At 36.0% G+C, this 24,116-nt stretch overlaps 4 protein-coding genes across 4 annotated transcripts in view; 3 read left to right on the forward strand and 1 right to left on the reverse strand.

Moving 5' to 3' along the window:
- Positions 1–24,116, reverse strand: part of LOC123684502 (transient receptor potential-gamma protein) — a 138,382-nt gene that overhangs the window by 84,609 nt on the left and 29,657 nt on the right. The window lies entirely within an intron of this gene.
- Positions 1,213–9,107, forward strand: LOC123684508 (spore coat protein SP85-like). Its single transcript, XM_045623797.1, has 3 exons — positions 1,213–1,610; positions 4,809–5,045; positions 7,780–9,107. Exons 1-3 carry the CDS (start codon positions 1,511–1,513, stop codon positions 8,751–8,753), a joined length of 1,311 nt encoding a protein of 436 aa, XP_045479753.1. The 5' UTR covers positions 1,213–1,510; the 3' UTR covers positions 8,754–9,107.
- On the forward strand, positions 9,519–11,955 carry LOC123684503 (adhesive plaque matrix protein-like). The gene is made up of 3 exons (XM_045623792.1): positions 9,519–9,849; positions 10,066–10,800; positions 10,967–11,955. Exons 1-3 carry the CDS (start codon positions 9,756–9,758, stop codon positions 11,938–11,940), a joined length of 1,803 nt encoding a protein of 600 aa, XP_045479748.1. The 5' UTR covers positions 9,519–9,755; the 3' UTR covers positions 11,941–11,955.
- Positions 13,612–18,635, forward strand: LOC123684506 (DNA-directed RNA polymerase II subunit RPB1-like). The gene is made up of 3 exons (XM_045623795.1): positions 13,612–13,886; positions 16,130–16,537; positions 17,443–18,635. The coding sequence occupies exons 1-3, from the start codon at positions 13,793–13,795 to the stop codon at positions 18,393–18,395; spliced, it is 1,455 nt and encodes a 484-aa protein (XP_045479751.1). The 5' UTR covers positions 13,612–13,792; the 3' UTR covers positions 18,396–18,635.

Below are 24,116 nucleotides of genomic sequence, written 5' to 3' on the forward strand. Positions count from 1 at the left end.
ATAAACCTCATGATTGTCCAAACAACCATTTTATGTACTTATACGAATGACAATATTTTGTTACTTATAGCAAAATAAGACAGTAAAAAGAAAGAAGTGCGCTGGGATGTGAACTCGTGAAACCCGTGTTTATCATGTAGCACCACTCAATCGACACCACTAAGCTATTTGATATTAATGGACAAAACGATATTTTTCATCTTAAAGCCGCTAACCGCATTCATTTTGTGAATCAATAGTGTCAATAGAAGGGCCTAAATATGTGTTCAACAAGAAGAAGGTGTTTTTTACCATTTACTCGATATTTTATAGCGCTTTATCAAATCAGTTTGTTATAAATGTTTCCTATTAATACAACTATCTTATTTTCACCTTTACGAAAAAAAGTCAAATGAGCTTTGTTATTGAGAATTTTATTACGAATCGAAATGCATGAAAAAATATAGGGTGTTCTATTGAAAAAAATATCATTTTATGAAATATTATGACAACGCGACTGTCAATTTTTGTTTTGTTTTAGGCATCAAGAAGACCACTAAAAATGCTACCAGTTTGCCCATTTAATCGACATCGTAGCATCAATAATAAAGGAGTTAGCAATGGTGTCGACTTAATTTGAAACACCCTGTATATTGCAGGAGGATTTTAAATAATTCTCATTCCAAAATCAAAGACAGCACCTAACTTATCATCTCCTTCAGTTCGTCAACACTTACGTTTTGGGTTCTGGTAAAAATATTACATGATCTAGATTCTTATTAAATCCTTATTCATAAACTTGTTCTTTCCCTTTGAAAACACCTTGTACATTCATTTTAAGTTCTACCTCCTGTTAAAAAAGATTCGCTTTTCAACAAACCCTCCACTTAAATAGATGAAAAAGTAAAGTCAACCCTTCCAGTTAACTGACTAGGCAAGTAAGTAAACAAGAAAAAAGATACTGAATAAAAAATGATATTCACCTGTAAAGGTAAATATATCGTGGTTATGTTGTGCAGGTAACTGATCTTACCCAATACGTTTCACCATAATTGAAAAGCATGTCCCAAATTTCGGGAGCAACAGTTTCAATGCATAATTTATGTATATGATTCCACCTGTTGGACCGTACGGTTCTCACACACTTTATAGAGTTGCTATAGGAATCAATTTCCATAATGACAACAAACTGTGGTTTCCAGGTCTGAGTCACCTAACCATGAAATTCATATAGTAAAAGGTATGAACCGCTTTCGAATCGAGCTCAGTTTCTCAACAGAGAGCACAGAGACGTTCTAGAAGAAAACATAAACGGGATATACGTCTTTGACGTTTTAGAGTCCCCTATAATCACGAGATTTCAGTCAGTTGTTCTTCGGAAGTGGCCAATTACTAGGGTCAGAGGTCGGAATTTTTGTACCAACAATGATCAGTTGTGGATATTGATTTAGAGATATTGTTGATCAAAAACACCTTCGATCTACTATGGCGTTCTTGTGAAATAAGTGTTGTTAGAAAGTGATCGATCAAAATGGGTAGTTTTAAGAATTTTTACTTTGTGTTATTGTTTCTTGTGTTAGTTGAAGTTCATCTAGTTATTTGTAAAAGGACCAGTGGGAGAGTTTCAAGACGTAAGTAAACATTCGTTAGGTACCCACCTACTATTTATCAATTAGCAACAAGTGTTGCATTTGAATTTCTAGCTATTACGTAATTCTTACGATATAAAAATTATTTCATCTATGATAACTTCCTAGTATGGTGAGGTATCTGGGTTACATACTTTGAATTTGCCTACTTGCTATTTTTAGTAGATAGAACATAACAGACTTGCTATATCTTTTCTATACCACTCTATAGGGTTTTCCGATAAAAGGTTTCATTTTGAATAACCCGCTATCTGGAGAGCTTTCACCTTTTGACATTTGACAAGTAAAAACTACGCCATTACTAAAAATGGAACGATAAACACTTCAACAACTCTTTGAAATTGTTAAAATTCACTACAAAAACGGTGCATATTTTGCCGTCACAGTTTGCAAAACTAAAGCACATTTGGTTCGTCGTGAAGTGAAAAAGTTAAGCTTTTAGGACCATCTAGTGATGTGCAGAATCGAAACTGTGTGCGTCGCTTGAGAATAACTGACAATATAGCCCGTAGTGTTGACGAAAACCCTGGTGAGACTGGTGCAACTGTAAGGGTGAATTGATTGAGCTACCGAGCTATAATAAATGATTTTTCATAGACGGAATTGGAAGTTATTGATGTGAACGACGTTTATTTTCAACAAGACGTCGCTAAGTTCCACACAAGCAACGAAGCAATCGATATTTTGCCAGGGACATTTCCTGACCGTAGTAAATGGTTTTCAAGTTATATTCTCGGTCATCTATGAAACTGTACGGATTTGGAGCAATTAGAAATAATAGAGCTATACGGATACTCAATAATCATAAGAAATTAAAATTATTCATCATCATTCCTTGCAGAACACCCTTTTCTGAAGATATTTAAGGTTAAATGACAAAAATCATGGAAAACTCGACAAATTACACAATAGTTTTGGTATTACCCCTGAACTCAGGTAACGCTATTTTGCCGACCTTCTTTAAATTATAAGTCATATCAGGTGTGTGAATAAGTCTTTCCCGTTTTTTGTAAGAGATGGCGCCACCAATACTGTGCGAGTATTTAATGGTTACATATGTCATAATCAAAGCTTATTCATCTGTCAACAATTCCACCCTAACACATTAGTTGAAATTTTTTCGCATCATAAATTTTTGAAATCGTGAAAATGTCGAAATTTGAGCCGAGTCGACGTCATTTGCGGGAAGTTTCACTTTATTGGTTCAATTTGAAGAAATCTGCTGCCGAGGCGCATCGGTTGCTTCAGGAAGCTTATGGAGAAGGTTGTGTCGATGATTCAAGTGTTCGCGGATGGTTTCGACGCTTCAAAAGTGGCGATTTCGACGTGGAAGACAAGGAGCGTTCCGGGCGGCCGCAAATCTTTGAAGATCAAGAATTGGCGACTTTGCTTGATGAAGATTCGTGTCAAACGCAAGAAGAACTTGCTGAAGCATTGGGAGTTGACCGAACAACCATTTCCAAGCGTTTGAAAGCCATGGGAATGATCCAAAAGCAAGGAAATTGGGTGCCGTACGAACTGAAGCTGAGAGACGTCGAACGGCGTTTTTTCACTTGCGAACAGCTGCTTCAGCGACATAAAAGAAAGGGCTTTCTGCATCGTATCGTGACTGGCGATGAAAAGTGGATCCGTTACGATAATCAGAAGCGAAGAAAATCATGGGGACTACCCTGCCATGCATCATCATCGACGGCCAAGCCAAATATTCATGGCGCCAAGCTCATGCTCTGTATATGGTGGGACCAGCTAGGTGTGGTTTACTATGAGCTTCTGAAACCGAATGAAAGGATCAAAGGCGAGGTCTATCGACGACAATTGATGCGTTCGAGCCGCGCACTGCGAGAAAAACGGCCACAATACTCCGACAGGCACGACAAAGTTATTTTGCAACATGACAATGCTCGCCCACATGTTGCACAGTCGGTGAAAACATACTTAGAAACGCTCAAATGGGAAGTCCTACCCCACCCGCCGTATAGTCCAGACATTGCTCCGTCTGATTACCATCTTTTCAGATCGATGACGCATGGCCTGGCTGACCAGTACTTCCATTCCTACGAGGAAGCCAAAAAATGGGTGGATGACTGGATAGAGGCCAAACCGGTCGAATTTTTTCGCAACGGGATTCGTATGTTGCCAGAAAGATGGGGAAAAGTTGTAGCTAGCGATGGCCAATACTTTCAATAATTCATTTGTAACCATTTTTTCACAATAAAGGCTCAAAATTTGAAAAAAAACGGGAAAGACTTATTCACACACCTTATAGATAAATTATTTACTAACGAGGAAAGTGAATATTAAGATTTTTTCGACGACTGCTTCAGAATTATCGATTTTAAATAGAAATTATATCATAAAATGTTACCTTCCTATCACTTGATATAGAACGATAAAATTTCGTTTAATTATGATTTTGTGAGCATTTGATTATTGTTATAATACTATATTCTAGAACAAATGACGAAGGAGCGAGTTTTCGAACGCATGAGTGTTGGAATTGCCTTCTACAACGAGTATTAGACGATATTTTCTGTGTTTCAGTCAAATTTTATGGAATATTGTCGAAATTCAATGAAAAATTCAGATTAAACATCCTCGTGATATTTGTATTATATCTTGGCTGTTGGTGTGACTGTTACGAAAATTGACAGATTACGGAATTTGAATTTGAATCGTACTTTTCGAATTTTGAAATAATTGATAATTACGCATTAAATTCGTGAATTATGTCTGACGAAATCGATTATATGGCAATGTTCATCCAAATAAATCATTTAAACCTTAGAACTTGTTCAAAATGATTGGCTTTTGTGTTATCTCGGTAGTGTAAACATGGAAAGTACAGGAGTGTATTATAACTTTTTATCTGAGCCGAATAAGGACATATGATGAATGAAAAAGTGTTTTATATCATGAGATAAATCTATAGTTATAGTTTAATAAATTATTTCAAGCCTCAATCTCTTTATGTACGTAATATCCAGAAAGTTTCGATTTATACTTCAGACAATATTCCGATTAGTTTGTTTGGTTGCCTATAACGAACGAATATAAATATACATCGTAGATAAACCTTGCAAATTGGAGGAATCGCGCTAAACATACTCTGTTCTTGTTTTACTTCTATTAGCCAGTATGAAAACGATGAAAATTTTAACGGAATCTCAATTTTTTTTACAGCTTCGAGACCCAGACCTAACCCGACACATAGGCCATATACAGCTGCTCCCACTCAAAGACCCTACACAATGTCACCAACCCGTGCGCCAACATACAGACCTTTTCCTTCTCAAGCACCAACATACAGACCACAATCTGTACCAGGAAGGAATCCAACCTACAAACCTGCCACTCAACCTGGAAGATATCCGACTCAACCATCGAAATATCCAACTCAACCATCGAGATACCCACAAGGTACAGTTGGCTTCCAAACCGCCTTATTCTCAAAATAATCATAAGGATTGTAGATTTTTATAAAGGGTGTTTTTTTTCGAGATATATAACTTTAAGTTGGCATTACTGTTCAAGATGACAACCGATTTAACAGCTGTCAAGTGATTTATTCTCAGTTTGGTTTGGCAATTCATCATGAATAGACTCACGCCTGAACAACGCTTGCAAATAGTGCAATTTTATTTCGAAAATAATGGTTCTGTGCGGAATACGTATCGCGCGAATTTTGTTTAGCGATGAAGCGCACTTCTGGTTGAATGGCTACGCCAACAAACAAAACTGCCGCATTTGGAGTGAAGCTAATCCTCGAGTGGATGTCGAAACACCGTTACATCCAGAAAAACTGACTGCTTGGTGCGCTTTATGGGCTGGTGGAATCATTGGTCCGTACTTCTTCAAAAACGATGATGGCTAGAACGTTACAGTCAATGGTGATCGGTATAGAGCCATGATTACAACCATTATGTCCAGGAGCTGTGGTTCCAACAAGACGGCGCAACATGTCACACAGCTCGTGTCACAATCGATTTATTGAAAGACACGTTTGGTGACCGCCTACTTTCACGTTTGGACCTGTGAATTAGCCTCCAAGATCTTGTGATTTAATACCGCTAGACTACTTTCTGTGGGGCTATGTAAAGTCATTGGTCTATGCGGATAAGCCACAAACCCTTGACCATTTGGAAGACAGCATTCGCCGTGTTATTGCCGATATACGGCCACAAATGTTGGAAAAAGTCATCGAAAATTGGACGTCCATATTGGACTACATCCGAGCCAGCCGTGGAGGTCATATGCCAGAAATCATATTCAAAATGTAATGCCACAAGATTATCTTGCGGACAAATGAAATTCATGTCAATCGAATAATCCATCGTTGTTTTATTGCAATTTAAAGTTCTATAGCTCTAAAAAAAACACCCTTTAGAAGTAATAAACACCTACATTAGACTCACATTAAAAACAAACAACATTACAGACAGTGACGAACTTTATAATATAGATTTGATAGAAGAAGAAGAAGAAGAGAATTATCAACATTAGATAAATACATTCAAAATCAGTTGTTCGATTGCCGGCCTCAATTTTATTTTGCATTTTGTTGGCATGTGCTATCATGACCGTTTGCATCACCGAACCCAATCGGATACAGACATCTCTATGGCCTCATTCTCTGAATATTCCGAATAATATTCCTGGGTAACTATATAGGAAGCTCTAATTGGCACTCGCGTATTTGGATTAATTAAGCCAATGCAATGGTTTTCACGAAACCAACTATAATCGATTATTAACTACTTAAGCGAAATTTCATTGATAGTGGAATTCCTAGTTGAATATACTGAGACGCTTTTATTGAATTGCTGATGTGAGAGTATCTACCGACAATATAGGGAAAGGATCACCTTCAGAATGAATGAAAATCCACAGGGATCATCTATCTATCAGTCCAAAACTGTTTGAAACCTTGTGATCCCAAAGCTTTTTTCTGGGATCTTCCAAGAATGCCCACTTTCTCGGAGAGCATTCAGAGTAACAAATACGATATTTACAGTATTTTGATCCGGTGCTATGCAACAAATTTTCTCAGACTGTTTCCGTTTCAGAAAAGTTAATTTTTCGACCAAGGTTGTTAAAATTAATCCCTACACATAGAACCAGCTGAAATCAAAAACATACATTTATTGAATATAAAGGGTGTTTTTTTTAGAGCTATAGAGCTTTAAATTGCAATAAAACAACGATGGATTATTCGATTGACATGAATTTTATTTATCCGCAAGATAATCTTGTGGCATTACATTTTAAATATGATTTCTGGCATATGACCGCCACGGCTGGCTCGGATGTAGTCCAATCTGGACGTCCAATTTTCGATGACCTTTTCCAAACTTTGTGGCCGTATATCGGCAATAACACGGCCAATGTTGTCTTCCAAATGGTCAAGGGTTTGTGGCTTATCCGCATAGACCAATGACTTTACATAGCCCTACAGAAAGTAGTCTAGAGGTGTTTAATCACGAGATCTTGGAGGCCAATTCACAGGTGCAAAACGTGAAATTAGACACCAAACGTGTCTTTCAATAAATCGATTGTGGCACGAGCTGTGTGACATGTTGCGCCGTCTTGTTGGAACCACAGCTCCTGGACATCATGGTTGTTCAATTCAGGAATGAAAAAGTTAGTAATCATGGCTCTATACCGATCACCATTGACTGTAACGTTCTGGCCATCATCGTTTTTGAAGAAGTACGGACCAATGATTCCACCAGCCAATAAAGCGCACCAAACAGTCAGTTTTTCTGGATGTAACGGTGTTTCGACATACACTTGAGAATTAGCTTCACTCCAAATGCGGCAGTTTTGTTTGTTGACGTAGCCATTCAACCAGAAGTGCGCTTCATCGCTAAACAAAATAAAATGGACGTAGTGCGCGATACGTATTCCGCACAGAACCATTATTTTCGAAATAAAATTGCGCTATTTTCAAGCGTTGTTCAGGCGTGAGTCTATTCACGATGAATTGCCAAACCAAACTGAGAATAAATCACTTGACAGCTGCTGAATCGATCGCCATCTCGAACAGTGATGCCAACTTAAAGTTATATACCTCGAAAAAAACACCCTATATTACCAAAACATAGTTTGTACTGAGTTTCACAAATAACATTCTAACGTTTTATTACTTCTCCAGGTCCCCCACCTGCCTATCCAGGAAATCAACCAGGAGGATACAGACCACCCTTCGTCCAACCAAACCAACAAAGCTACCAAAGACCTCTACAAATCCCTCAACCTGGTGGCAAGACAAAAGTTAAAGTATACAACATAAACAACTATCACTCTCCAAGTTATTATGCACCGATGGTATACCCCTCTTATCGTTACGCACCTGTCAGTACCGGAAGTGGCGTCCTCGGCTTCTTCCTAGGTTATTCCCTTGCCAGAATCACCAGTCCAACCTATTCTCGGTGCTATTCTTGTTACAACGGATACGTACCGAGGTACGACCATTATACAGTGCATCATTACTACCACAACAATGCTAATGTACCCAAACAACAGACTGTTACCACTAACAACATAATCACATGTGGGGACAGTTCTCAGATATGTCCAGCTAACACAGTTTCCTTATGTACAACATCAGGTCAGATTATGTGTGTTGTTGCTGCCACCAAAACTGTTCCTTGTGAGAAAGATCCTAATCTGAAGTGCGTCCAAAGTAGTGTACCTTGTGAAAACAACGACGCACCTGAATGTAAAGGGAAATCTAAAGGAGATACCACTACAGTCAACATTCCTTGCATATCTAATACAGTCATCGAAGGAAATGTGACAACAGTGAACAACACCATTGTATCTAACGATCCTGTTCAAAATACCACAACCACAACAGATGCATCAACAACCATAACTTCAATTGTGGAGACTACCACATCAAATACCTTCCCATCTCTGGGTGCCAATGAAACTTTTCCTTCTTTGGGAAGTAATACAACTCAGAATCGAGCAAAAAGAGAAGCTGCTCAACCTTATTGCGTTGCTATACTTGCAGAACCTGCTGAAAGGAAATCCACTGACGGTGAAGAGGCCTTCAATGAAGTGACAAATGTTTTTGAAAAGTTTTTCGCCAGTGCGTTCAACATTCAAGATCAGAAAACGTAAAATAATATAATTTTATATAAAGTGAGAAGAGCCAAATTATTGTTGATATGATTTGTTATTGCCAGAATTGTCTGTTGATATATTTTCTGTGATTGTAATTCAGATATTGAAATATTTATTGACCAAATTACATAACTAAAATTCATCGCTAGAGTGCCTTTGGTGTTGCTGTTGTTCAAATGATGCATGAATTTCTGTTTTAATTTTTAAGAAATGTTGTATACTTTTTTGTAGAACTGCAAAATTTAAATTTTTTTATGGATATAATGTTTTGTTTTTCTATTATGGAAGTATTCGATATTTAGCTGTATAAGTTTAGCACACAAAAACACAATAAAGTTGAAATTCTATTGACATTTTTTTTATCAACTCACAATATAAGGGTGCTATTGTCTCAAAAATGAAGGGGTTCAATTTGGTGAAATTTATTACAGCGTTTGAATTAACTATTTAATCAGGTTACGCATAAAAGTAATTAGATAGGTACTGTAGAATGTATATACAGAAAATTTCATTTATCATATTGAATCAAGGGTCATTTTCCAATCCTGATCTTTTTCTATTTATGATTAATGTCTGGAATTTGAGGAAGATGATTCATGTTAATTTTTAAACTGATAATTATTTTGATATCTTTGAATAGATTTTCAATCATTCGTTCGCTGAATTCAATGTTTCTTTATCATAAAGTCCAATTATAAATTTTTGCGAAATTGATTTTTTTTTAAATGATTTATACTTATATATTTGTCGAAAACCATAATATAACATTTCCAGTGATTTTTGTCTAACAATAGCATTCATGAAAAGAACAAAACCACACTCCATAATAAACTATGAAATAGTCTGAAGAAAAATAAAGTTCTCGGATATCTACTATAAGGTTATCAAAAATATTGACCTATTGTAAAAAGTATTGATAACATCATTCAATAATTGTTTATGTTTTTTCCGTAGAGTGAGTTTAGATATTTGCGAAACAGTGTATATTATTCAAGCAGAATGAAGTCGGGTACGTTTGGGTACCTGATTTTACTTTTAGTGGTAGTGGGGCAGATTAGGGAGAACGAATGCAGGGGACGCAGAAGGCCTTCACGTAAGTTTTTCATCATTACGTAAGCTCCTTCATTTTAGAGTAGCTTGTATAGTGTTGAATTTGTTAGATCGTATTGGTAGTTCTTCTAGGGTCAAGATGAATTTGTTTCAGAGACGAAATAAAATATGACTACTTGAAAGCAAAACCAAATTGTTTAAGACATGAGCATTCTTATAGTTACACCAATTTACTCTTCTATAAATTGACTATTTTCAGCTTCCAGAAGGCCAACACCGTCACCATATCGGCCGTTTCCAACACATAGACCAACATACAGACCATTCCCCACCCATGCTCCAACATATAGGCCATTCCCAACACATGCACCAACCTACAGGCCATTCCCCACTCATGCTCCAACACATAGGCCATTTCCCACACATGCTTCAACATATAGACCATTCCCGACACACGGTCCAACATATAGGCCATTCCCTACACATGCTCCAACACACAGACCTTTTCCTACTTTTGCACCAACATACAGAACATATCCAACCCCAGCAGTAACATATAGGACTTACCCAACCAAAGCAACAACATATAGGACTCACCCAACCCGAACAACAACATATAGGACTCATCCAACCCGAGCGCCAACATATAGGCCTCACCCAACCCGAACAACAACATATAGGCCTTACCCAGACCAAGCACCAACATATAGGACTTACCCAACCAAAACGACAACACATAGGACTCGCCCAACAAAAACAACAACATCCAGTCCTTATCGAACCAAATCGCCGACAATCAAATATCCATCGAATACATATAAACCATCTACTACTCACATACCTTATCCCACCCAAAGGACAACATATAAACCTTTCCCTACACATTCCTCTACATATAGGCCTTCTCCTACTCATAGACCTTCCTCTACACATTATCCAACAATGAGGACAACAAGACATACTACCCCATATCCAACTCAGAGATATCCCACAGGTGAGTCTTTCATATTCACTATAGAGTGTTTAAAAATAAATATAACTTATTATTGCAGCATACAATTTCCTAATATTATCATATTTCATTGAAAGAATTATTATTCAACTCCTATTTTGTTGTGACCAATCTTCTCTTATTCAGCATTCACCATAATAATTTTCAGGGCCACATCCAACATACCCAGGGTACACGAATGAAGGTATCTACACTCCAAAACACTATCAACCTTCATACCGCATTCCTGTACGTGTACCGTCTGCCGGTGGCACTAAAATCAAAGTGTACAACATCAACAACTACCACTCTCCAAGCTATTGGGCTCCTCCTACCTATCCCGTTTATCACTACACCCACAGAGATACGGGTAGTACAGCTCTAGGCTTTCATATAGGTTACAACCTAAGAAGAATCTCTCATCCAACCTACTACCACCATCAACATAGCTTCTACGACGGTTACAGCCCAAGATACGATCACTACACAGTCCATCATTACTACCATAATAGAGAGAGTATTCCAAGACAGCAAACAGTAACAACAAAAGTTATAATACAATGTGGTGATAGCTCCCAAATATGTCCAGCTAACACAACTTCACTTTGTACTGCAAGTGGCCAAATTATGTGTGTTGTAATTGCTTCCAACACAGTTCCTTGTGCAGACCAACCCAACATGAGATGTGTAAAGAGCACAATACCTTGCGAGAACAACGAAGCTCCTGAATGTAAAGGTATCGCGAAAGGACAGACAACAACAGTTAGCATTCCTTGTATTTCTAACACAACAATTGAAGGAAATGTGACAACAGTTAACAACACAATTGTTTCGAATGATCCACAGAATAATACTACGAGGGTGTTAGCTACTGAAACAACCACTCCTCAGATTTTGACAACACAAAGCACAATTGGAGATCTTGGTAACAGAAGAAGAAAACGTGAAGCACCACTAGAGTTTTGCGTTACTGTTATAGCACAACCTAGTAAGAGAGCTTTAACTGAAGGAGAGCAAGTATTCAATGAGATTGCTAGCATATTTGATAAGTTTTTCACAACTGCTTTTGGAATGGACAAGCAACTTCAAAAGCCACCTACATCAGTGAAAGATGAAAACTACATACCTAAATTTGGAGGCTGAAACCTCCTCGTTGCAGGAAAGAGTTATTGTTATTGTTATTCATATTTTATGTTATTTCTTTTAATGCTTTCGTGTTTAACAGAAATTTTTTGAGTGTAGGAAAAACTATCATTGTAACTTCCAGTACTTAAGGATACCGCCATATTCATTACAATACCTACTTCCTCTTCTATCGAAATTTTCGATAATCATCAAAAGCAGTATTTTTCAATAAGAGATTTTCTATTCAATATGTTCATAACATTGAATTTCACTGTCCCAATGTGGAGATTTTTAGATATCAATTTGTATATTGCAAATTTAAAATAAAAAACAGATATTCTAATTTCACTTTTCAATAATTATCTATATAAATAACAATTGTTTAATTGTTTGAATTGTAGAATCTGAATTAAGCTACTGAATAGCAAAAAAATTATGAAAATTAAAAAGTGAAAGCAGTCTGTCATTCAATTTTGATTCAAATGAATTGTCATCAAATGATAACCGAGTCAATCCAGTATTTTATAATTATTAACCGTTTGTAATTTATATTTAATCCAACTGGCTTAATTCGGTATTCTCTCAATATGTTACATAACTTTATTATTAAATAAAACCACAAAAGTAATTGGTACAACCTATATATGTACCGGGGTTTTCACCATAATTTGACCCCCCCTTTAACTTTGTTACTAAAAGAGGTACAAAAAAATGTTTCCTACAAAAGTTTCACGAAATCGACTAGTGTTTTTTAAAATGATTTCACAAATCGAAATATATACAGAGTGGGCCACATATTGATTGCATCTTCATTTTTTCAAATGGAACACCCTGTATATTTTTCTATATTTGACTAGCTCCTTTTTTTCCTGATTTCGAATAAATAACATAGGTTTGGCCTATATCTCTTATTCTGAGTACCACAGAGTTTCAAATTTCCAGAACCACCTGGCATGCTCAGTAATCAGTTTTCTAGTGGTAGGCTGCGATAACTCAAAATGCCCTTTTTTGAGTTATCTTGTTGGCAACGATATGACATATAGTCAAATTGCCAACGAGATAACTCAAAAAAGGGCATTTTGAGTTATCGCAGCCTACCACTAGAAAACTGATTACTGAGCATGCCAGGTGGTTCTTAAAATTTGAAACTCTGTGGTACTCAGAATACTCAGATAGGCCAAACATATGTTATATATTCGAAATCAGGGAAAAAAAGCTAGTTAAATATAGAGAAATATACAGGGTGTTCCTTTTGAAAAAATGAAGTTGCAATCAATATGTTGCCCACCCTGTACATATTTGGTTTTGTGAAATCATTTTTAAAAACACTAGTTGATTTCGTGAAACTTTTGTAGAAAACCTCTTCTAATAACAAAGTTAAAGGGGGGTCAAATTATGGTGAAAAACCCGATATCTACTCAAATCATATTGCTGAATATTATATATGTATATAGACCTTAATATTTTTGTTGTTATTGAAAATTCAATTTATTTTCTATTCATCATCATTTGAGAACTCCTATAATCGAAGAATCCTATATTTTATTTTTGAATCTCAGAATTAAATTCTAATCATTCGTTCACACAATTTGATTTCATGATGTACAACCGCCTTAACGACAAATTATCGCTTAAAAGTGAATCATTTAGCAAATGAAATACGTCTAGCAGTTCTCCGAGAATGACCACAGAGGAAAAGAATACAACGAAGAGCACAACATAAACCAGTTTCTCAGATACCACTAGGTTATCCCAAATATTGACCTCTTGTGAGAAGCATGGATAACATCATCATTTAATAACTATTTATCTTCCTATCGCAGAGTGAGTTTAAAGATATTTGCGAAACAGTGTATATTATTCAAGCAGAATGAAGTCGGGTACGTTTGGGTACCTGATATTGTTTTTAGTGGTAGCGGGGCACATCAGGGAAAACGAATGCTGGGGAAGCAGAAGGCCTTCACGTAAGTTTTTTTATTGTTACAGTATCTCAAATATGCACAGAAATGTTTATTTATTTTATCCAACTTGTAAATATAAAATGTTATAGATTATTGTTTATATAATAATATGTAGAATGAAAATGTATTTTTCGGAATTGAAAATTAATAGGCCCTTATTTTATGTTTGAAATATAGGTTTTCTTATCAATATTCAATATCTTCGAGTTCGTAGTTCAATTATTTCAAAATAACACAACATTTATCATTTCCTGAAAGTTGACAAATAAAGATAAAATTTTGTGATTCTAGAATTCCCTTGCTGAATTTAAGATGGAAAGCAATATTCACAGATTAAATTGCAAAAAAGAGAACTTGACAATATTTGTGAACTTAAAAAGACAAGTTTGATTTGGGATTTTAACGTTTCGACTTGTAAATAATTGCTATATTTTTCACAAATGATGTTTATAACATCATCAGATAATATATATAACGAATAATGTTATTTAATCCAGTTCTTTTGAAAAGGATACCGATAGAAAAAAAACTATATTTTATCAATGAGAAACTCTCCTTGTTTTGAATTTTAAATAGAACAGACTCTTTCAGATTAAATATCTACTAAATAATATGAAACAAAACAAATTAGTAGGCATGTATTTTATCTCTTCAAAAATATTCAATGACAAAAATAACATAAATCACATATGATAAATATGTTGCTAAAAACGTCATCAATATCAAGAGTTTCGAAGGAATATATGATTTTGTATTTTCCAATTCGATTTCAAAATCCCCATTCTTTTTATGATAAGCGCAGTCTTTTTCGCTTGAATTATCACATCAAGTTAATATTATTTTCATACGTAGAATTCATGAATGAATTGTGTGCATCAGAAGTTGGAAAACCCATTATAAATGAATCCGAGAAATACAACGCTGGATTTATATAATGCGTGTTCTAGAAGCTCAAAAAAGATTAACTAATGACTGCTGTACAATAACAACGTATATTGTTACATTCATTTGATCATATTGACGGTTATTCAAGGTGAATACAAAGGCGGAATTTTTGGATGAAATTACATCAGATTTTAAAAGACACCATCCTTGAAAGCAAAAAAAAAATGCTGTTCGATATACAGATTGAGTTTTGAGTATGGAACGCCTCAGACCTTTCAAATGAAAACGTTTGTTAGAGATCGAGTTCTGATATAAAATATAGTGAGGTTTCAAGTGCGTAGCTCACGTCCAGGAGATATGGCAACCTCGAGAAAATTATCAATTTTTTTGTTAAATTTCAGATAATTACTTATTATTCATAAAATAATTGACTGCTAGCATTTTCGTTATCTACGTAATCGAATCAATCAATACAAAGGTACAGCATTCCCATGAAGGAACTTTTATTTTTTTCAATTTTCTAAGGGTTAGGTATGGAACATTTTACGGAAATTTTTCTACAAAAAAATTTTTGAGTGAGATCGAAATTCGGCTAATCAGAGATCATCAATTTTGACAATGCTCACCGATTCTTCGTAGAGCTCACGGTTTTGAGGAAATTTGAACCCGAAATTTGGGAAAAAATTGGATTTCCCCCCAAAAATCGTTATATCTCCTAAATTATTCGTCACAGACCCCTCAAATGAACATTTTTCAAACATCAAGTTCCGATCTAAAACATACTGAGGTTTCAAGGGCGTAGCTTACGCCCAGGAGAAGTGACAGACTCGGGAATATTATCGATTTTTTTCACTAAAAATTCAGACTTTTACCTATAATTTCTGAAATATTGTACCGATCGCCCAACTGCAAGCATTTTCGTTATCTACATATGTAGACGAATCAATCGATAAAATGATACAATATTCCCATGAAGTTTTATTTTTTTCAATGTTCTAAGTGTTAGGTATGGAGAATTTTACGAAAATTTATCGACAAAAAATTTTTCAGGTGAGATCGAAATTCGGCTAATCAGCGGTCGTCGATTTTGGCACTGCTAACTGATTCTTCCTAGAGCTCACGGTTTTGAGGAAATTTGAACTCAAAATTTGGGAAAAAATTGACTTTTTCTCCAAAAATCGTTATATCTCCTGAATTATTCGTCAGAGACGCCTCTAAACGTTTTTCAAAGATCGAATTCTGATCTAAAACATAATGAGGTTTCTTGGAAATAATCATTATCAACTTTTATTGAAAACGTGAAATATTATTGGTCTGAAAAAATGAAAAGTTAAATAATAAACGAATGAATTTTTTTTCAGCTTCCAGAAGGCCCTCTCCTTCACCATATCGGCCATTCCCGAGGCCTTCTCCCACACACAGACCAACCTACAGACCATCTCCCACGCATGCTCCAACACACAGACCATTCCCCACGCATGCTCCAACATATAGGCCATTCCCTACGCATGCTCCAACACATAGACCATTCCCAACCCATGCTCCAACATACAAACCATTCCCAACCCATGCTCCAACACATAGACCATTCCCAACTCAAGGTCCAACATACAGACCATATCCAACTCAAGGTCCAACATACAGACCATTCCCTACACATGCTCCGACCTACAGGCCTTCTCCTACTTTCAGACCATCTCCAACACATTATCCAACAAGTAGGCCATCAAGATATCCAACGCCATATCCAACTCAGAGATATCCTACAGGTGAGTCTTGAATATTTACCATAGTGTGTTTGAAAAAATGAGAAAAGCCCCTCACATCAAATAATCCAATGGACTAGTTTAGTGATGTTGATAATACTATATTTGACACGATAGAATTAAAATATATAGCAAAACTGATAAATCAGTGAAAAAATTTGAAAATCCATCAATAAATGACTGAGAAATAGATTATTTAAATTTACGTATTTTAGCGCGGAACGTCTTTGGTCTCCGACTCGTCTGTGACGTCACGCCACTTGCCTGTGATCGCTACACCATAAATTACGTTTAAATACTTAGCCGCGCCAAGGCTCTCGCATCGTTTATAGTTGTACAGTGTCGTACGCCTCATTAATTTGCACCACTTCTTCCTTTGATTCATGTCATTTGGTACATGAAAAAACAATTTATTGGGGTTTTTAATTGTCGTGCTTGCACACATAGGCACAATACAATATTTGTAGGATTTTTTTTTTATTTCAGCCATCGTGTAACGAACAAAACACGACACGAACGGCACAAGTGATTGTACACCAATGAATTCGTAAGCACTTTGCGAATACCAGTCGCCTCATGTAAGTGGCTTGACGTCACACACTAGACGCAGCGTACTATGAAATTATTCTTCCAAGCGCAACTTCAAAGTCCCATAACTTTTTCATTTCTAGAGATATTTCAATGATTTTTCCACATTTTTGTTTCATTTTACTTAAATTTTTAGAATTAATCCTTAACAAAAAAATGAAAACTAGTCCATTTAATATATAAATGAAAGTCAGAAAGGATATACATATCTATAATAATAATTTTCAATTGATGGACTCATTTCATCATAACTCATTAAGGGTTGATATTGTTTTATGGAATTAATTTTTCGTTTTTCTCTCAATTTATCCAATTTTCAGGGCCTCGTCCAACATACCCTGGATACACGAATGCAGGCGTCTACACTCCAAAACACTATCAACCTTCATATAGCATCCCTGTACGAGTACCATCTGCCGGTGGCACTAAAGTCAAAGTGTACAACATCAACAACTACCACTCTCCAAACTACTGGGCACCTCCCAGCTATCCCGTTTATCACTATACCCACAGGGATACGGGTAGCACAGCTCTAGGCTTTTATCTAGGTTACAATCTAGGAAGAATCTCACATCCAACCTACTACCACCATCAACATAGCTTCTACGACGGTTACAGCCCAAGATACGATCACTACACTGTCCATCATTACTACCATAATAGAGAGAGTATTCCAAGACAGCAAACAGTAACAACAAAAGTTATAATACAATGTGGGGATAGCTCCCAAATATGTCCAGCTAACACAACTTCCCTTTGTACTGCAAGTGGTCAAATTATGTGTGTCGTGGTTGCTTCCAGCACAGTTCCTTGTACGGACCAACCCAACATGAGATGTGTAAGGAGCACAATACCTTGCGAGAACAACGAAGCTCCTGAATGTAAAGGTATCGCGAAAGGACAGACAACAACAGTCAACATTCCTTGTATTTCTAACACAACAATCGAAGGAAATGTGAGAACAGTCAACAACACAATTATTTCGAATGATCCACAGAATACTACTATGAGGTCCTTAACTCCTGAAACAACCACACCAAGGATTATTCCAGATCTTGGAAGCAAAAGAAGAAAACGAGAAGCACCACTACAATTTTGTGTTACTGTTATAGCACAACCGAGCAAGAGAGCTCCAACTGAAGGAGAGAAAGTGTTCAATGAGATAACTAGTGTTTTCGATAGGTTCTTCACGAAAGCTTTTGGAATGGATAAACTTCAAAAGCCACCTCCATCAGTCAATGATTCCAATTACATACCTAAATTTGGAGACTGAAGTCTACACGCTGTAGATAAGAGTTGTTAATTTTGTGTTTCACTTTTAATGTGTTTTTAAGTACCTAATGCTACTGTGTTGAAGAAAGTATCATTTTAATTTTTATCATCTATAAGGATACTCATATATTTCTTACATTATTTGTGGATATATCTTTTTACGAGAATTTCCAATTCTCAAGGTCTCAATTGAATACCAATTACATAGTTTAAACATCAAAATAAATAGTCAACACATCAAGCTAGATATTGTATCACCCAGAATTCTCTCTGACATTATTCCTTTGAATTGAAGCTGAATAAGATCAAAATTTCAGTTTCACCAGGTAAATATTTTTGGACAAGATGCATACAACTCCTCAGATTCGAACATAACACCCTGTAACCGTAGTTTATTATCTAATACCGAATTCGATAGTGTAACATTCTTCTTTTTCCAACCCCAACAATCCCAAATCTACATTTTTGTCATGTGCTCTTCTGATCCCAGTTATCGTTCGAGGAATACTGAATGAATGAAAAGTAGAAATCTTGTCGAGACACCAAATAAAGGATTATTCATGTTTCACCAGACGAATCGTGATCAGTGATCCCAGACGGTATTATCAGGAATAGATGTGCAAGTGCAATGAACCAAGTGGGTATCTTCGTTATTTCTTTCATTTTCTCCGTTCCTTATTTTCCTGCCCAAACCCAGCCAAGTTTCTGTAAGGATTTTCAATGAACCATAACTTCATAGGAAATATTCCTGCAGGTTTCAATCGATGATTGTGTACAATTATATATTGTATTTCCTCGTATTTAGATAAGAGGAAATCATAACAATCCTATTTATTATTACTTTTTTTACTATCTAGCTTTGTTGATTATTTGCAAAGACAGTTCCGATTGCTAGGAAAAAGATATGATAATGCAAGTGCAGAAGGCATTGATATTCTTGTATGAGTTCAAAATTCAAGAACGAGCTACGTAGTGGCGAGTTTTTGAATGAACGAGTGTTGAAGTGATCCTTCTATATGAGTATTATACATTATTGCATCTATTTCTGTATAACAAATTTGACAGATAGAAAATAAATCCATGAGAGAAGACTTTTAAGTACAACATATTGACATAAAACCATAAAATCTGTGTAAAACTGAGATATTCCCACACGATTTTGTTCCACAACCTTATATAAAGGGTGTTTTTTTTAGAGCTATAGAACTTTAAATTGCAATTAAGCAACGATCGATTATTCGATTGACATGAATTTTATTTATCCGCAAGATAATCTTGTAGCATTACATTTCAAATATGATTTCTGACATATGACCGCCACGGCTGGCTCGGATGTAGTCCAATCTGGACGTCCAATTTTCGATGACTTTTTCCAACATTTGTGGCCGTATATCGGCAATAACACGGCGAATGTTGTCTTCCAAATGGTCAAGGGTTTGTGGCTTATCCGCATAGACCAATGACTTTACAAAGCCTCACAGAAAGTAGTCTAGCGGTGTTAAATCACAAGATCTTGGAGGTCAATTCACAGGTCCAAAACGTGAAATTAGGCGGTCACCAAACGTGTCTTTCAATAAATCGATTGTGGCACGAGCTGTGTGACATGTTGCGCCGTCTTGTTGGAACCACAGCTCCTGGACATCATGGTTGTTCAATTCAGGAATGAAAAAGTTAGTAATCATGGCTCTATACCGATCACCATTGACTGTAACGTTCTGGCATCATCGTTTTTGAAGAAGTACGGAGCAATGATTCCACCAGCCCATAAAGCGCACCAAACAGTCAGTTTTTCTGGATGTAACGGTGTTTCAACATACACTTGAGGATTAGCTCCATTCCAAATGCGGCAGTTTTGTTTGTTGACGTAGCCATTCAACCAGAAGTGCGCTTCATCGCTAAACAAAATAAAATGGACGTAGTGCGCGATACGTATTCCGCACAGAACCATTATTTTCGAAATAAAATTGCACTATTTGCAAGCGTTGTTCAGGCGTGAATCTATTCATGATGAATTGCCAAACCAAACTGAGAATAAATCACTTGACAGCTGTTTAATCGGTTGCCGTCTTGAACAGTAATGCCAACTTAAAGATATATACCTCGAAATAAAACACCCTATATAAAGGTACCCAGACACCTTAAGGTTTTGTATGGATTACAGATTTTGTACCCAAGTTATCTCTGGCCAAATTTCACAAAATGTTTCTACAGACAATTTTCAAGATTACAGACAGTGTGACGAAATGATAGAGCGTTCGATTCGGAGAACCAACGCTCAAAAGCAGGTCAAACTTGAGGTGCACTTTGCCTAAGATCATCGATAATTTTCAATACATTCATTATAATTCAACTAATTATTCATTAACACCACTGAAAACTCTACGTGAAAGGGAAAATAAGCTTTCCACCCTTCTGTTATTTCCAGAATGAAAGGAGGTATTCATAAATTTCCACGGACAATACCGTTTTCCGTTTATGATTGAAAATCTCTCGAATGAACCCATTTCACTAGAGCAACAACAATCTATTCATACTTGATGTAGCTCTTCAACGAATGGAAATTCTAATTGGTATAGTCTTGGAGTGATTTATAGCAAGACCCACTCATCAATTCCGAGGAGTGGATCAATCATCTTTAGAGCACAAAGAAATTGGATTCTCATGGAGAGAGATTTAGCTCTTTTTTCATTACAGCGAAATGTTAAATTTTTGAGAGGGCGTTCCACGAACAGATCGTTCTGTGAAATTCGTTCTGTGATTCTGGTCGTCCGTCCTCACCGTAATTACGATAACTCTCGCACAAAACAATCTGGAAATTTGGAATTTTCAGTGTGGCTCTGACCTCGGTGGTTCGATGGAGATGTGATTTGCAATAGATGTAAAATAATGATTTAAAATCTTAAGTGGAATTTTTGTGTTAATCACTGTACCAGAATCAGTGAAAATTCACGAAGAATATCGAAAAATATTCCAATATTTCTATGACAACAGATAAGTTGTTTCTTTCCTCAGAGTAATAAACATAGATAGAGGGAGCATATATGTCATTTCCAGTAAGGAAATTTTGTCCCCAACATGAACTATCAAATTTGACATTAAGCGCGTGGAAATGAAAACATCTAAGTGATACGATATTTCACTCAATTCGCGAGTTTCTCCACAAAGAACGCACTTCTTATGTCCCATAGTGAATCAATGTTTCATATTAACTCAAAATATATTGAAATAAATATCAAAATATATCAGAAATTCATAAAACAAACTACAAGCGCCCCAAACGACGTGAGACAACCGATGACACTAGGAGAGCAAAAGTTGCCAAACCTTAGATTTCAGCAGGTAGACACAGAAAATAATAAATATTGTGCTTATTATGAATTCGACAATTAGGAAAAATATCGGATTCCAAATATTCAAATTTGCATATTTAATCGGTAATCACTCAAATAAATATATTTCATTCAATATAATATACATTTATAACTATATAGTAAAATTGTGGATTTGAAAATATATCACAATTCGACAACGTGAACTAACCATGTTGGGGACATGTAAAAATTGCATATACTTCCTCTATCTATGTTGATTTCTCTATGGTTGGTTCCTCCAGATCTCACGTCAGTGCCTCTCTCGTTTTTCACATCACAAGGTCCAGTTACGAAAGAAAATTCGATCGATAACGAAGATTATTTGCTCTGTTTGTTTTCCACAAACTGCTGGAGAGTTAACCTCAACTAGACACCCCTAAGAGCAGGAAATTGAGGGTCATGTTGTGGAAAACAAGGATGTTAATCATCTTAATGAAGTGGATGTTTAACGAAAGGAAAATAAATTTATTGACGAATTGTGGCGCAGTTGCAGAAATTAATTCAGTTGATTGGAAATTGATAGGATTACTATTTTATCGTCAGGATCAGGAATTGGCTGGATTCAGTTTCAATTTCATCTAGATATTTCTACGAAAATGATTCAGTGTTTGAGGGAATGGGTATCTATAAGGGATGTAGTATCATTTTCAGTAAGCCAATTTTGTCTCCAACATGTACTATCAAGTTTGACAAGAAGCGAGGGGAAATGAAACGTATCACGATAGCTCGAACTTTTTCAACAGTTTCAATATTGCCGGCCTAGAAAGTGCTTCAATTTTAACATTTTTTGTAGTGAATTTTAACAATTTAATGCAATTTAATTATTGTTGAGGCGTGTATTGCTCATTTTTGGTATTGACGTAATTTTTATTTGTCCTCAGAGTAATAAACATAGATAGAGGGAGCATATGTCATTCTCAGTGAGCAAATTTGTCCCCAACATGAACTATCAAATTTGACAAGAAGCACGCGGAAATGAACACATATCATTCATACGATATTTCACTCAATTTGCGAGTTTCTCCACAAAGAACGCACTTCTTAGGTCGCATAGTGAATCAACGTTTCATATTAACTCTAAATATATTGAAATAAATATCTAAATACAGGGTGGCCATTTGAAAACGAAACAGACAAGATTACAGACGAAATAAAGTTTTTCGATAGAAATGCTCGGACAGGTCGATTTCTGTTTCGAGGGGGACAACTTAAGATGTAGGTTACGGACGCATAGCGCTTCAACCCTTGCTGCTACAACCCCCACCCCCAATTTTTGAATAGGGAAGATGGGGTGAGTGATACCTCAATTTAAAGGTATTTTTATACTGATTTCAGCACAGTAATTGTTTTTTCATTTTATGCATTAGTTCTCGAAATATTCATGCGTTAGTTAGTTAAGAAGGAAGCCACAGTCATGGTTGTTTTGAAGCTCAAAATGTCGATTTTTCACAAAACACTACAAGTGCCATGAAAACACTACTTCATTTTCAAATACTTAGTTAAGAATATTTCGAGAACTAATGCATAAAATGAAAAAACAATTACTGTGCTGAAATCAGTATAAAAATACCTTTCAAATGAGGTATCACTCACCCCATCTTCCCTATTCAAAATTTGGGGGTGAGGGTTGTAGTAGCAAGGGTTGAAGCGGTAGGCGTCCGTAACCTACATCTTAAGTTGTCCCCCTCGAAACAGAAATCGACCTGTCCGAGCATTTCTATCGAAAAACTTTATTTCGTCTGTAATCTCGTCTGTTTCGTTTTCAAATGGCCACCCTGTATATCAGAAATTCAGAAAACAAACTTCAAGCGCGCCAAACGACGTGAAACAACCGATGACACTAGGAGAGCAAAAGTTGCCATACCTTAGATCTCAGCAGGTAGATACAGAAAATAATAAATATTCTACTTGATAGAAATTCGAAAATTGGGAAAAATATCCGATTCCAAATATTCAAATTTGCATATTTAATCGGGAATCACCCAAATAAATATATTTCATTCAATATAATATACATTCATAACGATTAAATAAAATTGTGGATTTGAAAATATATCACAATTTAAAATCAGAAATTTGAACGAATAAACAGTATTATTGAAAATGCATAAACGTTACTGTTCTAAACGATAAAATGCGATATTTTTTCTCGCTTAGTATTCTAAGACCGGAATAAAATGCTCAAGGGATGCAAAATGTATCACTGATAATAAATTAGAGGAGCTGAGATATTTACACCCTCGATAAATCTTTCTCAGTGAATTCACACTTGGAAAAAGAATACCATTTGGATCTTACATGCTCTGATTTAATGAGGGCATTAATCTGCCTGTCTCACATCGATTGGTTTC

This window comes from Harmonia axyridis, chromosome 7, assembly GCF_914767665.1.
Source record: "Harmonia axyridis chromosome 7, icHarAxyr1.1, whole genome shotgun sequence".
Classification (NCBI taxonomy): Eukaryota; Metazoa; Arthropoda; class Insecta; order Coleoptera; family Coccinellidae; genus Harmonia; species Harmonia axyridis.

Coding starts and splice junctions, on each gene's coding strand:
- LOC123684508 (XM_045623797.1), top strand. CDS start 1,511: ATGGGTAGTTTTAAGAATTTTTACTTTGTGTTATTGTTTCTTGTGTTA. Junction 1,611..4,808: donor CAGTGGGAGAGTTTCAAGAC/GTAAGTAAACAT, acceptor TTTTTTTTACAG/CTTCGAGACCCAGACCTAAC. Junction 5,046..7,779: donor ACCATCGAGATACCCACAAG/GTACAGTTGGCT, acceptor TTACTTCTCCAG/GTCCCCCACCTGCCTATCCA.
- LOC123684503 (XM_045623792.1), top strand. CDS start 9,756: ATGAAGTCGGGTACGTTTGGGTACCTGATTTTACTTTTAGTGGTAGTG. Junction 9,850..10,065: donor GGGACGCAGAAGGCCTTCAC/GTAAGTTTTTCA, acceptor GACTATTTTCAG/CTTCCAGAAGGCCAACACCG. Junction 10,801..10,966: donor AACTCAGAGATATCCCACAG/GTGAGTCTTTCA, acceptor AATAATTTTCAG/GGCCACATCCAACATACCCA.
- LOC123684506 (XM_045623795.1), top strand. CDS start 13,793: ATGAAGTCGGGTACGTTTGGGTACCTGATATTGTTTTTAGTGGTAGCG. Junction 13,887..16,129: donor GGGAAGCAGAAGGCCTTCAC/GTAAGTTTTTTT, acceptor ATTTTTTTTCAG/CTTCCAGAAGGCCCTCTCCT. Junction 16,538..17,442: donor AACTCAGAGATATCCTACAG/GTGAGTCTTGAA, acceptor TCCAATTTTCAG/GGCCTCGTCCAACATACCCT.